Source organism: Gallus gallus, chromosome 1 (genome assembly GCF_016699485.2).
Source record: "Gallus gallus isolate bGalGal1 chromosome 1, bGalGal1.mat.broiler.GRCg7b, whole genome shotgun sequence".
NCBI classification, from domain to species: Eukaryota; Metazoa; Chordata; class Aves; order Galliformes; family Phasianidae; genus Gallus; species Gallus gallus.
The window spans coordinates 140,045,959-140,061,603 of NC_052532.1; the positions used below are offsets into that span (position 1 = coordinate 140,045,959).

At 41.2% G+C, this 15,645-nt stretch overlaps 1 protein-coding gene across 1 annotated transcript; it reads left to right on the top strand.

The window, feature by feature from the left end:
• The first annotated feature begins 8,640 nt into the window (after positions 1–8,640).
• Positions 8,641–10,377, top strand: LOC101751168 (tumor necrosis factor ligand superfamily member 13B-like). The gene is made up of 4 exons (XM_046903550.1): positions 8,641–8,680; positions 8,864–8,920; positions 9,236–9,348; positions 9,444–10,377. Exons 1-4 carry the CDS (start codon positions 8,656–8,658, stop codon positions 9,642–9,644), a joined length of 396 nt encoding a protein of 131 aa, XP_046759506.1. The 5' UTR covers positions 8,641–8,655; the 3' UTR covers positions 9,645–10,377.
• Positions 10,378–15,645: the final 5,268 nt, after the last annotated feature.

Below are 15,645 nucleotides of genomic sequence, written 5' to 3' on the forward strand. Positions count from 1 at the left end.
TTTGCATTCATGGGTGATTAAAGAATGCTTTGTCCTTCAGGTTTTGTAGGTCCTTTCATTAGTAGAAGCTTGCAATATTTTTACCAGACTACTTACACTTCTCAAAAAAGGGGGAAAAAACAATTGATCTTTTTATCCAGGACCTTATGAGAGACATTGGTGAGCTCAGGAGCTTTAATGGAGTTGTTTATTGTAGTTCAAATAATCTCTAGCAGCAGCTTCCTAGAGCAATAACAATGGAAGGGTATTTTATAGCTTTGAGCACAATAGCATCCTATGGAAAAAAAAAATCTTTATCTCAAACTCTCTATCTCAAACTTAAAGAGCACACGAGAGAGACATCTTTAATTCAATACTTAGTAAGAACAGAAAAACACACTCCTAATAAAGCAAAGTCTTTGTCTAAATGACTCTGTCTGCAGGACTTGCTACCTCTCTGAATATGAATGTATGGAGTTTGAGGAACAAGCAACCGTTCCCAGGAAGAGTAATCATTTAACCTTTGTTCTGGAAGCTAACTGTGTTTACTCTTTGGTGGCAGAGGAATCAGTCTTGAGACATGTGCAGCTCCGGTGTGCTCTTGAGGAACTGCTCCCTGTGTCTTGCCTGCAAGTCTTTGGCAGGAGCCCATCAGACACCTGTGCTCCCCAACCTGGCCTGCCAGAAGTGCCTGCTACAGATGTCAGAGCTCCTTTGTTGACTTCCTATTAGTCGCCACTTAATGGATGTGAGCCGAACACAGCTTTGCCTAAGCACTTATCAATAGACAGCAAACATTCTTCTTTCAGTGGGCAAAGGGTCAAACTGTTTTGCCTGGCTATAAAGCCGTGCCAGATAATTGCTGGTGATTAGCAATTTTAATTACCAGGTGCTAGGGGTCCTTGCTTGTGGAGCTTGTTTTTTTTTTTTTTTTGCTGTTGTTGTAATTGGGCAGGCTGTTAATAGGTATGGCTTATTGTATGTATGCTGTATATTATACAGATACATCGTGCATCCTTTTTAAAGCAGTGAAATCAAGTCAGTAGCGTAACCCGCTTCTGTTTGCATCTGATTAGCTGCACAGCGCTCCAACAGGTTTTTGATAAAACTTGTCTGATAAAGGAATCTTTAATACAGCTCACTAAAGCAGCTGTTAATCCTCTTGTAAACACTTGTATGTACTATTGTTATTGAAGAGAGGCAATGATTTTAAAATCTTTTCCTGCTACGTTGGTCATGTTGGAACTAAGCTTGTCAAACATGTTCTACCTCGTTGGTTTTGCATGCAGACTTTTAGGGGGGTTTCATAGAATCACAAAACCAACAGCACAATTAGCAGTGAACTAATCTCTTCCCATATTCAGCAGTGAAATGGGTTCAAAATAAAACTGACACAAAAGACTCCTCTCTGATCTTCCTCGTAGCGGTGAGAGAGTGAGCAGCTCTAATACTTTGGTTTCTTTTTTCTTATTACATCACGTCATTTACTTCCTTTTTTCTTCCCCCCTTTCTTACTGTTTTACCTCACAGGCTCCGCAGACGTCCTGAAGGTCCCTGAAAGCTGAATGTGCTGTTTACTAATCTGCTTGGGCTAGTAGATTAGTTTGCCCTTTGAGAGAATACAAAGGATGAATATCTGCAGTATGGTGTCCTAGCTTTGTTTTTATTTGCTCTGCGGTAATACCTACTGTCCCATCTCGCATCACAGCTCCATCTATTCCCCCAGTAGCCAGACTGCCATTCATGAGCTGCATCTTGGCCAACAGGAGCAGTTGGGCAAACCCTCCCCAGCATCGTCTTTCCTGGCTTGTAAGAAGAAGAGAGTCATGTAAATATGGCAGTGGAAAACAGGTAGACTTTAGTCTTTTATTTTTTTCAATAGCAAAGTCAAACAAGCCCCTTTGTTACATTACAGTGCTTTAAAGACCCCACTGAGTCTCAGAAGATCCACTACTTTCCAGAGAGATGGCAATTACCTGGAGGCAAGCGACAAAGCGCAGGTTGGGCCGGTGCAGCTGGTTTGTCTCACACAGCGCCAGCCGGTCCTGATGGTGGTCCCAGGCACAGCTCCTTTTGTCATTTCTTCATTCCAGCCCAGGAACCTGTCGTCTCCTTTGAAGGCAGGCGTGGTTTGTGCCACCGAGAGCTAGTAGTGCCTTGGAAATGTTACCGGTTCCTGGCTGTAGGCGTAAGAGCTGTAAATGGCCTACAGGTTTGTGAGTGCTGTGTGCGAATTTTCGCTTTGAGAAGTGAAAATGTTTTGTTGCTTGTTCAGCAGGATCTGTCAGACAAAATCTTGTGGCAGCTGCCATTGAAATCAAGGGCAAAGCTGTGCCTGGATTGAAAGCCTTGGGACTGAGCTGTCAGGTCCCTGTTGTGTAAAAAAATAAATAGAAATGACAAAGTCTAAATGCCTGAGATTTCCATAGTGGTACTTAAGGTCTTTGATAAACATTCATAAATGTTCCCTTTCTACTGCTGGTTAAATCCATCATGGCTTTGAAATTGTTGAGACCTGGGAAAAAGTAGTTAAATTGTTAGCACAGGTAGAAAGAAGCCCTGGAGAAAAGGGTACGGTGTTCAATGTGCTCCCAGCCCCTTACTTTCTGTGGCACAGCTACTGCCATTGACACCCTTTGGAAAACATGGATTCATCCCCTTTCTGCTGACCCCAGTGCCTGCAGACAAGCTGCAAAAGCCCAGTGCCAGGCCTGACACCTCTCTAGAGGAAGCTGCAAATGACTAATATCTCCAGGGACGGGGGCAGCCTGGGGCAGAATTTGATTTCCTGAAGTCATTCTGAGCTGTGGGAGATGTTGGCGCAGGGTGGCAGCTGTTTTTGGCAGGGACTACAAATTTTGGTGACAGGACTTTTGCACAGTCTTGGCAGGTCAACTGGTTTTCATGAGCAACCGTCGTTTCTAAGTCTGAATGTGATCTTCATTGGAGGAAAAAAAAAAATCTTACCTGAGATATGGCTAAGTTCATTTTGTTTTCCTCTATGTTTTCACCTGGAGACAGATTACTTTATTAGCTGCACTATATTTCCTTACCTACAACAATGGGCCGAAGTAATATGTCCTTAACACCGAGTACCTCTGATGCCCTTTTATTTTGATTCCAACGTGGACTCTTCCCTTTTTCCGGCTCTTAGCAATTCTTATTTCAGAAAGATGCTGGAACTGACAGAAGATAGTTTACTAAACAGATTTTTCCTGAGTTTTGCTATCCCAAAACTCCAATATATCCTAAGGAGCAAAGAGGAATGTGTATGCATCTAAATTCTGCTTGTCCCAGATGCATTCTTAATTATTGCAGCCTGCCCAAAAAGTCCCAATTTTCAGGCTCAGGTAAATGCAAATATTAGGAAACAGTATCTTTACCAGGTATATAATGATCTATAGGAATCTGCATTAAAAAAAAAAAATAACAGTGGGTTTGCTTTCTTTCCCCATCTGTGTAGCAACATGTAGCCACGCATAGGTGAGACAGAGTTGAGCTGCATTCATAACACAGTTCCAAAGCAGAGTGGATTACGGGTAGAGCTTTAGCCTTAACTTTGAATTGCCTTGCTTTTGTGGATTGAAGTTAGAGCTCTACAGCCGTATTTGAACATCGTCTCTGGTCCTTTGTTGATATTAGTTACCTGCTGTGACACGCAGCACATGGCGGTTTCGTTTCTGTACTCTGTAAAATACAGGTATTGTACACCTGAATTATAATCTTGCTGTGATAATGTGCCTCTATTGATTCAACAAAACAAGTTGTCTATTTTGTCTTCACTCAGCCATCGCTGTGAAGGAAAGACTGACAATCAGAAAGGTAGATATTTCGGACTTCACATCTCGTGGCACGACAAAAAAATATAAAAGTGCAATAATTCTGCAATGAGACCTCGCAGACAATGCCATTCCATCTGAACCAGTGAGATGAACTGCATACAAAAAGTGCTTCGTATAAGCATTATTAAAATGTTGCGTACATTTAAAAATGTATAAAGTGAAAATGATCTCTTTAGTGATGTACTGCTGTACTGAATTATAAATGCAGCATGTTTGGCTACTCCCACAGAGCTCAGGCGTGCATCACATGGCGCTGCTACGCACCCCCGGGTATTTAGATTTCTTTCCAGGGTTGCCAGACGTGGGGTGCAGGGACCAAGCAGGAGCAGGATGGGGAGGCACTTTGATTTGGTCCTGGGACCTCCTCAAGGGCCATCACTGAGTTTGTATAACCTCAGGAAATATTTTTTATTCCCATCTTTGTGCTCCCTGTGCCCAGCCTGTCTCTGTCACTAACCTTTCGCTGTGCTGAGTCTTTGGGGCATACTAGTTAGGATACCAGATACCCTTGCAATGTTTTACTGACTCTTTTAGTAATAGGTGTTATTTAAATTGCATAAACTTCAGTAGGTAGTCCAGGAAAAGTAGTGCAATTAAGACATTTATAACAAAGCAGTGAATCAATAGCTGGTGATCTTTGAATACCAGATGAAGGTGATGTTTAGGTGCTGTGAAGACTGAGAGGGCTTAACACTCCTTCAGAGACTGAGAAGCCCAAGGCATGCTTATGGAACTGTAAGAGATGGAGTGCTGAGGCCTACTTTACCTTAAAAAGTGTCTGCTGAAGTTCAGACATCTATGGTTCCCAAGCTCTTTCCTCACAGCTGTTTGTTTCCAGTGCTTATGGACAGAGAGAGAAGGCTGGACCATGGGTTCTCCTGTGTGTACTCTGGTGTGAGTTCTGGCAGTATAGCAGCAGGTATGGCACTGGACAAGCGTCAAGGAAGGGACACAGGAATTCTCACCTCTGTTGTTCTGTAAGTGTGAAGGCTGTTACTGGGGCCAAGCAGTTTTTATGCAGGGATTGATTTAATCCATGATTAATGAGACAAAAGACTTCTTAACAAAAAAGTAACAAATAAACTTGTCTATAAACCTGCACAAGCAGAAAGAAAAGGTAGATATCTAATGATAAGAAATAAATAACTTAAGGAAAGAAAAGCTGCACGTCATCCAAGAACATACATATCATTTATAAATTAAATTATCTAGTATTTAAGCATGTTTCAGGAAGTCTACGGAGAACAGACCACGACCAAAGAAGGAACCTAAGCAAGCAGGTCTACTTTTTAAAGTTCAGATTTATTTTTTTATCATTATTTTTTTTTTGCTGCAGCAAAACTTGAGGTGGGTTTCTCAGGCCTCAGATACTGCAGCTTAAAAATTTATGTGCAAGTTTGCATAGGACAAACTTGCCGTTTTCTTTGGATGGATTATGAAGTTAGATTGCAAGGTATTAAAAAGGTTATGGAAGTGAAATGATTCAAATACTTGCATGGGAGGGGAGATTTGTCCTTATGGATATCACGTCTAAAACTTACGCAGATATGCAGAAAGCTCAGTTCTTATCCGTCTACAAAAGCTAGCTCTTTCTTTCTTTCAGAGCTGTGGTTACATTGCTCAGATGGTGGAAAGCACATCCCTTCATATGCTAGCTGCAGTTCATAAGGGCATCTGGAGGCATTAACTTCTTCAGAGTTGGTCGTTTTGTTCATGGAAGAAGATTCTGAAATGTTTTTCTCCCACCCACACACCGCAGCGCCGTTTGCATCACAAGAAAAGAATTCTCATCAAAGCAAAACTTCTGTCTGAAATCAAAAGAGGTCAGGGCACACCGACCTCCTGCTATTCTAGGTACACATTGTTTTGTACAGTGAGCCCTCCAAGTGATGCTCACTTTAGATATTTTTATACGTTTTTAAGAAGTATTTTAGTAACTATGTTTTCTGCTGACATTATTAAGTGTCCCCAAATACTGTAGACTACTGAACTGATGTTCAGGTTTGATCTACACTGAAGGGAAGGACTTTCAGGTTGAGCTTTTTATTTACTCAGCTCTGTAGTGATAATAAATATTCAAGGCATATTTGGTCCTATATGTATTTTTTATATTGTACTTCAGGTAAGATCTGGGTCTTTCTAGGAATTTTTAACATTTCTTAACAACATCAGTGTTTTTACTGAAAATTCCTATTACTTTCCCCAGAAAATGAACTTTGTCTATCCATGTTTTCTGTTTAATAAGTGGTAAACTTGTTCGCTTTGAATTTGTTTTAATGAATTATTTAACTTTAAGCACACGTATAGTTCCACTGAGGTCAAAGTGAAGTATTTGTATCTGTGATTGGAAATAGTTATGTGTTAGCAGTGGCTTCTGAGCAGTTGTTTCTAAAGCATGTTGCTGTTCAATCCCCCAGAAAGTTTCTAGGAAATTACTTTTCCTTTTTGTGCCTTTAGATAAAATGGTCACTGTGCTGGTTTCTGTTTTCTTTATTGTCGTGAATGACATTTCTATATCCATATTTCTTCCTGACGACTAAATTTACTTTATTCCGTTGAGCCTTGAAGACTGTGGATTCTATATACACTAACTGAAAAGTTGTTTTTTGGGGGGGTGATATGTAGATTTGATGTCACAGAATATCCTGAGCAGAAGGAGAGGCACAAAGATCATGGAGTCCAACTCCCAGCTCCACGTAGCACCACCCAGAAATCAAAGCATATGTCTGAGGGCGCTGTCCAAATGCTCTTTGAACTCTGGCACTGGGGGCCGTGCCCGCCGCCCTGGGCAGCTAGTTCCATGCCCGCTGCCCTCTGGCACAGCCCCCTTCCCCAACCCCCAGCCAACCCTCCCCTGACAGCTGTTCCCTCCAGCCCTGTCACTGCTACCAGAGAGATGACATCGGATACGTGCAGAATGCAGCAGAACTTTTAAGTGTTTTAAAATATATGAGAAAGTTCTCACACTGTACTGAACTTGCTGATATCAATTACTGCATGGCAGTTTTCAGGAAAGATTAGTAGTATTTCAGTGCTGCAACAAAACAAACACAAATCAAGATGACAAATATTGTGTACTCTCTTGTTTGATAAGTGGAAATTCCAGTGGCAACACTGATGAGTTCCCCTGGAACCGGGAATGAGAATTTTGATTTGGATTGCTGAAATAGTACGGAACCTGCATATTACCTTCGCTAGGAAGGCACTTTGTGCCAAGGGGGACTAAAGGAATACCTTGTGAAATAAATTGCTTGATGTGCTTTGTTGTGCAATTCCAGAAAATTGTATTTTGGTTTTTGTTTGGAAGCTTCTCTTTCAGCACCTTTTGTCACAACTGAGATTTTAAAAGTTAATGAAGTATAAGACTTGTTATTGTTGTTGTTGACTTAATTTTCTTTTCTTGTCAGAAGGCAGGGAATCCCTGGAGGCATTCAAGGCCAGGCAGGGTGTCACTCTGGGCAGCCTGGTCTAATGGCTGGCAATCCTGCCCACAGCAGGGGGGGTTGAAACTAGTTGGTCATTATGGTCCTTTTCAACCCAGGCCATTCTATGATTCGATACATTTAGACACCTTTAAATGACTGTTTTGAAAATCCACAGATTTTTTGGCATCTTACAGGAAGTACTGACTGATTTCCAGGATGGAAGTTTGCAATATAGTGCTCCTGTTAATGACGGTAGTTAATGACCAAGTTCTTTGGTTCTTGAGACTTTGAAGCATTCCCACACCTGAATCTTTTCCCACTCTGTCGGTGCCAGTGGCGTGCTGTTCATCACCTAGCCTTCCTCTGCTATTTGCTGACACCACCCTTGAAAGGAGACTTAGGTATGTGCAGGAGGCTGCTTTCTTCTCCAACCCTGCCATTCCATGCAGTGCAGTGAGAGGTGGGTGCTGATGGGCACACGGTTTGGCACAGGGGTGCCACTGACGGGTGCAGAAATGTGATCTCATGCATTAGGGCACTGCCCTTTATGGTAAGAGTGTCTGAGCCTGGCCCATAGCATTTTTATTGAAGGGGGGAAAAAAAAAAGGGCAAACAAAAACAGAGATTCAGCAATCTAAGGCAGAATTTTCTTCTTTTAACTTAGTATTGGTTTCTGAAGAGTGTAGTAAATGTGGCAGCTTTGCTTTCTGGCCTTCAGAATACCCCTGCAAGCAGATGTTCTCGTGAAAATCTACTCTATCCCTTTGTCTTTTATTCTGTTCACTGACAGAGGTGGTTAGCAGATTATTTTTTTTTTAACATCTTCATATAAATTTGGAGATTTATTTCAAAATACTACAGTTTTTTTTTTCTCAGATCAATCTCCTATTTACTTTTTAGCATCCCCAGCCTGTACAGTTTTGAGTAATACTTCATGTTTTGTCACATACTAAGGTATTTGTTATGTGTGCATTGATTTACTACCAGTCATTTCAGTACTTTCCCTCTTAGTGTACAGGATGAAGGACTGTGGTTTCCTAAAAATACCTTGAAAGTACATCTAAATGGATTTTGAGAGTTTACGCTTGCTATTTTTGAAATTACTCTACAGCCAACATATATCATTAACATTTTAGAGAATCCATAACTGGAAACTAATTTAAGTAATGCAGTAAGTATCATTAGAAAATCTGGTACCTGTCATAGCTGATAGGGTTGGAGTTTTCTGAGCTTTTGCACAGAAGATTAACAGAGCTAACTGATCTGATGCTTCCTACCTCATCTGACTTGCTGCTGCATTTGTAAACTATGTTAGGACCAAAGATTAATAAAACAAGCAAATATAATTTATGCAACTGTCTGTGGCTCACACTTATCTGCATGTTCTCTGAGAGAATACACGCTGCAGTATGAATTTTGTCCTGGCATGTTTGAGTAAGACCTATCTTGAAATCAGTAGAAAGATTCTGTTTTCAAATTGTTGAGACTGAGATTTTTTTTTCGTGTTCATCCTTTTTTTTTCTTTTTCTTTCTTTTTCTTTTCCTTTTTTTTTTATTTGTAAGTAATTCAGAAGTTTACTGCATTCTACAAATGATTTATGTGCTTTCACTTTGCAGTGCTGCAGGCCTGCTTGCAACTGATTGCTGACAGCAAAAGTGATATCCAACAGAAAGGTAGGAATATATTCCATGGTTGGTAGCTAACTTTTCCATGCTTTAAGCTCTCTGCCCTATTTCAGCTAGCTTCAAAGCAGTGAATGAGTTATCTGGCCTGATTTAAAAATAAATTAATAAAATAAAATAATGCAGTCTCTGCATCTGGACAGTTCTCGCAAATATCCTCTTTTAAGGGGGAAATCCAGTGAGACTGGAAGTCTTAAATAAAAGTCAGCTTTCTTAACTTTGGGCAGATGAAAACTAGGGAAGTGAATTTGTGGGTTGGTGTTCTGTTTTGGTTTTTGATTACTCCAAAATTCTGATTTCTTTTAGATGATTCAAGCATTGTCCCTTGGCTTCTGAGCTTTAAGCGTGGAACAGCTCTGGAAGAACAGGGAAATAAAATAGTGATCAAAGAAACAGGATATTTTTTCATATATGGCCAGGTGAGAAAGCTCAATTCACTTCAGCACCTGGCTTTTAAATGATTTTTAATGTCTCCATACAGGATGTTTGAAGTCTCTGCCTCTTCATCCTGCAGGTTTTATATACTGATACAACATTTGCGATGGGACATCTAATACAGAGGAAGAAAGCCCACGTGTTTGGTGATGATCTCAGCTTGGTGACATTATTTCGTTGCATCCAAAATATGCCACAGTCTTATCCGAATAATTCTTGCTATACTGCTGGTAAACATCTAATTTTTTTCTTTTTGTTGTTTGCAAGTAGGCTGTATTAAATGGAAGCTGCAGTGGTGGGTGATTAAGGACTGTGGGAGTTATAAAGAAAATGAACCACATTCACGGAGCCAGTCAATTGCGGAACTGCAGAATACTTTTGAATAGTATGGTCTTATATAAAGCCTCAACAGTTGGTCTGTATGCATGTAATTACATGATCTCAGCAATTCCCTTCTCTCCATCAACCTTATAAAATGATTCGATATGTTGGTGCCTTCACGCCTGAATGCCTGAAGCAGACAAAAGGAGTACATGCTGTCCTAGAAGAAAACTTCTAGGAGCTTAACTTAGGTATTCAATTCTTCATTTGAGTGTGCAAGTAAAATATCTAGGAGTACATTTGGATTTTAGCCACCCAATTTTTACACACTTGGCTTTTCAAGAATGTTCACTATCCACTTAAATCTGTACTCCTAATAATGACTACTGCCGTTTTATTATTTGGTTAGATGAAAAAGAGTTTATTTCTATAAAGAGATTTTTGACTGCCCTCGTCAGAAACACCACAAAAGAAGACCCATTGAAATATTTAATGCAAGTCCAGTAGGCTCAGTGCTTAACATGTATGTATTTTCCTGCTGTAGCATTTCAGGAATTATTGTCTAGGCCTATAGAACCACATTCAGTAGCTCTTATCTGTGTGCCTTTCTTCTTTGCTCAGGGATTTGGGGATTTTCAGCTTTGTTATTTTCTAGTAAGGTCTCTGTGAATAAAAGCCATCTTTTTCTTCAATGCCTTGTGTAAAAAGTGGGTGACATTCAGTAACAGGAGCTATCGGTGGCTGGATGGCACTAAACAAATGGGACTGGGAAGGAATTTTTTTTCCCTCACAAAAATTGAGGCTGTCCAAACTTCCTGCCCTTCCATCCACATATTTGGACATCACAACTACTTTCAATTTCATGTATTGTTTTGTCCCACCCTTGTCTTATGCTCCCTACCTCCACCATTTCTTTCTTAACTAGGATCTCTACTCCATCATGCCACCTCATGATTCTTGCTTTCCCACCACTAGCTTTCACCTGGAGAACCAAATCTTGTTGCAGCAGCTCATGCTGTTGAGCACATATTGCTGCAGAAGTCACTTTTGCTCCCAGCTCAGCGACTGCAGCATGAAAGCTAGGTGCTTTCAGTTGTCACATCAGCTGATGTGTGGCTTGAAGGAAGTAGACTTCTGAGTTCCACAGTTGCAGTGGGTCGCCCGACGTCTGCTAACTTCACTTGGTTGGTAAAGCTGATGAAATCAACAACAAAAAAAACCTCTAAAAAATAACTGAAGCATAGAGTACAAGGAGGGATAATGAAACAGTATATTCCTCACTCATCACAAAACAGTGGTGTCAGCTGGTTTCTGCTTATTTTTGTTGTTTGTTTCTTAGTTTGACATAGAGATTTGTTTGGGGAAGGAAAAAAATCTAAAAGCACAGGATAATGAAGCAAACACTCTTAAGTATGTAGAATGGTAGCCACTGCCTCGCTTCTTCCCTGCAGACAAAAGGACATTACTAAAATCTATTAGTGTTTACTAATTAAGATGAGTTTTATTGGAGATAAGATACATAAGGTGCTTTGACAGCTCAATCTTCAGAGAATATGTGCATATATACATGCAAACAAGATGGGCATAGAAAGAAACACAATGAAATTAGGCTCAGTACAGTAGGACAAAGTGGATTTCTGACTTCATAGTTTCTGCACTCATATATATATATGCGTGTTCTGTGTGTATAAATATATATGCAGTACATATATATATATATGTAAAAGTATATACACACATAGATGAGCCTTTGGCATTTAGGTATAGGATCCTATCTTCTTTTGGCCAGCTTATCCAATGGAAATATTGCTGCATACACATTTGTTGTATTTGTCTCGCTTTTGCTGTTATCCATGCAAAGGAATACTGTAAAAAGGAAAATCCAACAAACATGGAACCAGCCATGCAATTAATAAGATACATTTACTGCCCATAGATCTGGCCTCAATCACTAGATACAGATATAGATACTTCTGTGCAATTTTGAAGAAGAGGCTTTGGGGAGACCTGATAGTAGCTTTTCAGTCTCTTAAAGGAGGCTATAAGGAAGGAGACAGACTGTCTAGCAGAGTCTGTGGTAACAGGAGAAGGGGAAACGGTTTCAAACAAAAGGAAGGGAGGTTTAGACTGGATATAAGGAAGAATTTTTTTTTACAATTAGGGTGGTGAAGCACTGGCACAGGTTGCCCAGAGATGAGATGGATGCCCCATCCTTAGAGACATTCAAGATCAGACTGGATGGGGCTCTGGGCAACTTTACTGAGCTGTAGGTGTCTGTGTTCATTGCAGGGCAGTTGGACTGGACGACCTTTAGAGGTCCCTTCCAGCTCAACACTTCTATGATTCTATGGAAAAAAATAATAATAAAAAGAAATAGAAAAAACAACCAAGCAACACAAAGGCAGATCAGTAGAAGGACAGATCAGATTTTTTTGTTCCCTCTCATCTGTTCACTCTGTTCAGGTGATGAGATTTTTTTCTTTCCCCACCCAAAAATCCATATGTACTGCATCTAATAGGGTGGTTCAGGGCTTCTAGGAGCTACTGTAATGAATACATTGAATACTTATACCGTTGGTCTGCAAAGAAATATGAATGTGATACTGAAATAGGTAAAACGATAAGAGCCATAGTAATGAACTGTGCTTCGTTTGAAAGTGTATTTTTAGAGGTTGAGAATTTTGTCATAAAATCTCATTTAGTAAAGAAAAGTTGCTTTGTATGTTGCAGTATCCTTGCCTGTTTTTATAAATAGTGCTGACTGATTTGATTGAGTTCTTATGGTGACAGAAAGTAAACAAAACAGATTTGGAGCTCAGAGTAACGGACTGTGGTGAACTAATGAAAGATTAATCCAACTCCTCTGTGCTTCAAAAAGACATTTCAACAATGAGGGTACATGCATTGGGTTACCATACTGAGAGTTTTGTGAGGCCTAAGTTTTCAAAATGTATGGAAGACCTCTGTATACAAGTATATAAAAATATGTGTTCTTTATTTATGTATCCTGGAGGTAAAACTGAATTTTATTGTTGTTTTGTAACTGCAATACTAAGTTTACAGGAAAGAGGTCTGAAATCCTCTACTGGAATCCTCAGTTCAGCCAAAGTTTGTGTGATGCTGCGTGTAAATAAAGCAGTTATTAGCGTGCACCAAGCTGGCTCTTATTACTGAAGTACATTAAAGAGATGCACAGAATCCTGAATCAGATCCTTTTTGGTTTTAGTGTTGAATGTTTATATGAAAGGAAAAAAAAAAGTTTCTGTTGTCCCTTAGACTTGATGTTTAAATGTGCAGAATTACCTTTTGGTATGTAAGTTTTCCCTAGGGTTTCAGTAGGCCTGTGTATCCTTCATGTAAGCCAATTCTGAACCACAGTGGACTGGCATCATATAAGATGTAGCTTTGATACTTTATTTTAATAAAGTAATATTTTAAATATTTTAAATTTGTTATGGATTGTATACGTGTTTTAAGCATATGGCATAAAGTCTGTGAAGCAAAATCTGTTGTCGGCACTGCTCCTTCTCCTAATTGTACTTCTTCCTTCTGCTGCTAGCAAACACGGTCAGTGCAGAACTTTGGAAAGGGTTTGGGGTTTGGTATGACTGTAAGAGATTATTCTTTTATATCATTGACTCAAAGTTTGCTGAGGAACAAGTCCAGGCAAGTCCTGGGCAAAGGCAGAGAAATCTTTTGTCTTGAGGACACTGATGGACAGGTCCTGGCTAAGGATTGTGAAGTCCTCTAAGGCGCACGGATGGACAAGGCCAGGGGCAACGAGAGAGAGATAAGCTGCTGCTAATGGCCGGGAAACGGTCTTTTTGTGTGGACTTATCTCGAGGAAGATGGCCATCTCAGGAGGTATGCACATGACTCTTGCTCAAGCACCCAGGGATGTCACTTAGGCAGGAGAAAATGGAGGATAAAAGAGGGTCCAACAACCACAGCGGATTAGAGGCTGATCTCTCACCACAACAGACTTGAGGGGTTCTCTGCCATCTGATCCTTCACCAGAACAGAGAGGCTGATCTCTCATGATCTCTCACCACGACTCGAGCTTTCTGCCTTCAGATCCTTCTCTACGGACCGTATGCTGACGGACTTCCCTGGGCCTGCTACCTGAGACCTGCTGCTTCCTCCCTGACTTACTCTGCGGCTTCTTCCTGGACCCACCCGGTACCTGCACCCTCTCGTTGCACAAGACCGGCCTCGCTGCTCCTGCCCTTCGGCCTCGGACCGTCGGAACGTCGTGCAACGGGACTGCTGCCGGATGCTGGTGGTGACTATCCCCGCTTTACGCAATTCTTGCTTCTTTCTATCTTTTCTATTGCTCGCCTTCCCTTCCCCATCACCCCAATCCGTAATAGAGTCCGTCCTCCCCTTTCCCCATCTCCCTTATTAACATTTGTAATAAACTGGTCGGACCAACATTTGAACCGTTATTTCTTAATCTCACGCCGGGCATACATATTTCAAAGAACCTCCTCTCCCTCCTATAAATTGGAGCGAGACAATGACTCTGAGAGGAAAGATTTCAAAAACTGCTCCCTTCCTACAGTGGAATGGGACTGAACTTCAAGTTTCTTTGCCAAAAAATCTGAACTATGAAAACTCCCATGTGTACTAGCAGTGCAAATCAATGGGCTGGTCAGATATCTCTACTGACAAAGCCGGCAGTTTTGTTGTTGGGTTAGTTTGCTGCTGGCTTCCTGAGAAACTTATCTTCTAAAACTGACCTGCCTCTGCATAAGGTTGAAGTTTAAAAGGCATTTTGGCATTTTCAGGCTAAAGCAGGGAGAAAGGGAGAATAACTAATTCCTGTTGGTTCTGCTAACAAACTGATGATAGATGAGATAAGAAAGTACCTTCAGACCACAATCGTAGTTGTGTTTCAGTTTGTGGGAGTTACTGAAACTTCCTGCATTTGATAAATGGTATTTAAATATGCGATAGATAATAAGAAGTATCGAGTTGATTCATATAGCACACTCTCGTTAAGGACATTTAATAGTTGTTCCTGCAAATGCAACAAACTGCCAGTAATGTGTTTTTTTTTATTCATGTGATGAGCAGCATCATTGCAAACATAAGGGATTTGAATATTTTGTTTCCAGAACATTTTCATGGATATGTGCAATTGTATCATTCTTTTAGGCTCATGGTGTTATAGTACCTGGGGTTATGTCAGGCTGGCAGCCAGTTACTAGTGGTGCTTCACAGGGCTCTATTTCAGGGCCAGTACTCTTTAATGTTTTCATCAGTGGTTTGGATGCAGGATGTGATGGTACACTAAGTAAGCTTGTGGATGACGCTACATTGGAACAAACTGTTGACTCCCTGAAGGGTAGAGAGACTCTGCAGAGATCTCAACAGACGAGAGAGCTGGGGAACCACCAACTGCATGAAGTTTGACAAGAGCAAGTGCTTAGTTCTGCACCTGGCATGGGGCAACCTTGGATCTGTGTACAAAGTGGGGGATAAGAGTCTGAAGATCAGCCCCACAGAAAGGGATCTGGGTGTTCTGGCTGACGGCAAGTTGCACATGAGGCAGCAGCGTGCCCGGGCAGCCAAAAAGACCAACCATACCCTGGGTTGCATCAGACATAGCACTGCCACCAGATGAGGGAAGGGGTTGTCCCGTTGTGCTCTGTGCTGTGCAGCTTCACCTCCAGCACTGGGTGCAGGTCTGGGTGGCATAGTATATAGGAAGGACATGAAACCATTAGAGGGTGTCCAAAGGAGGGCTATGAAGATGGTGAAGGGTCTAGAGGGCAAGATGTGTGAGGAGCAGCTGAAGTCCCTTAGTGTGTTCAGCCCAGAGCAGAGGAGGCTGAGGGGAGGCTTCATGGCAGCTGCAGCTCCTCTGTACTCTCTGGTGACAGTGAAAGGACCCGAGGGAATAGCATGGAGCTGTGTCGGGGAAGGTCCAGCTGGGGGTTAGGAAAAGGTCCTACACC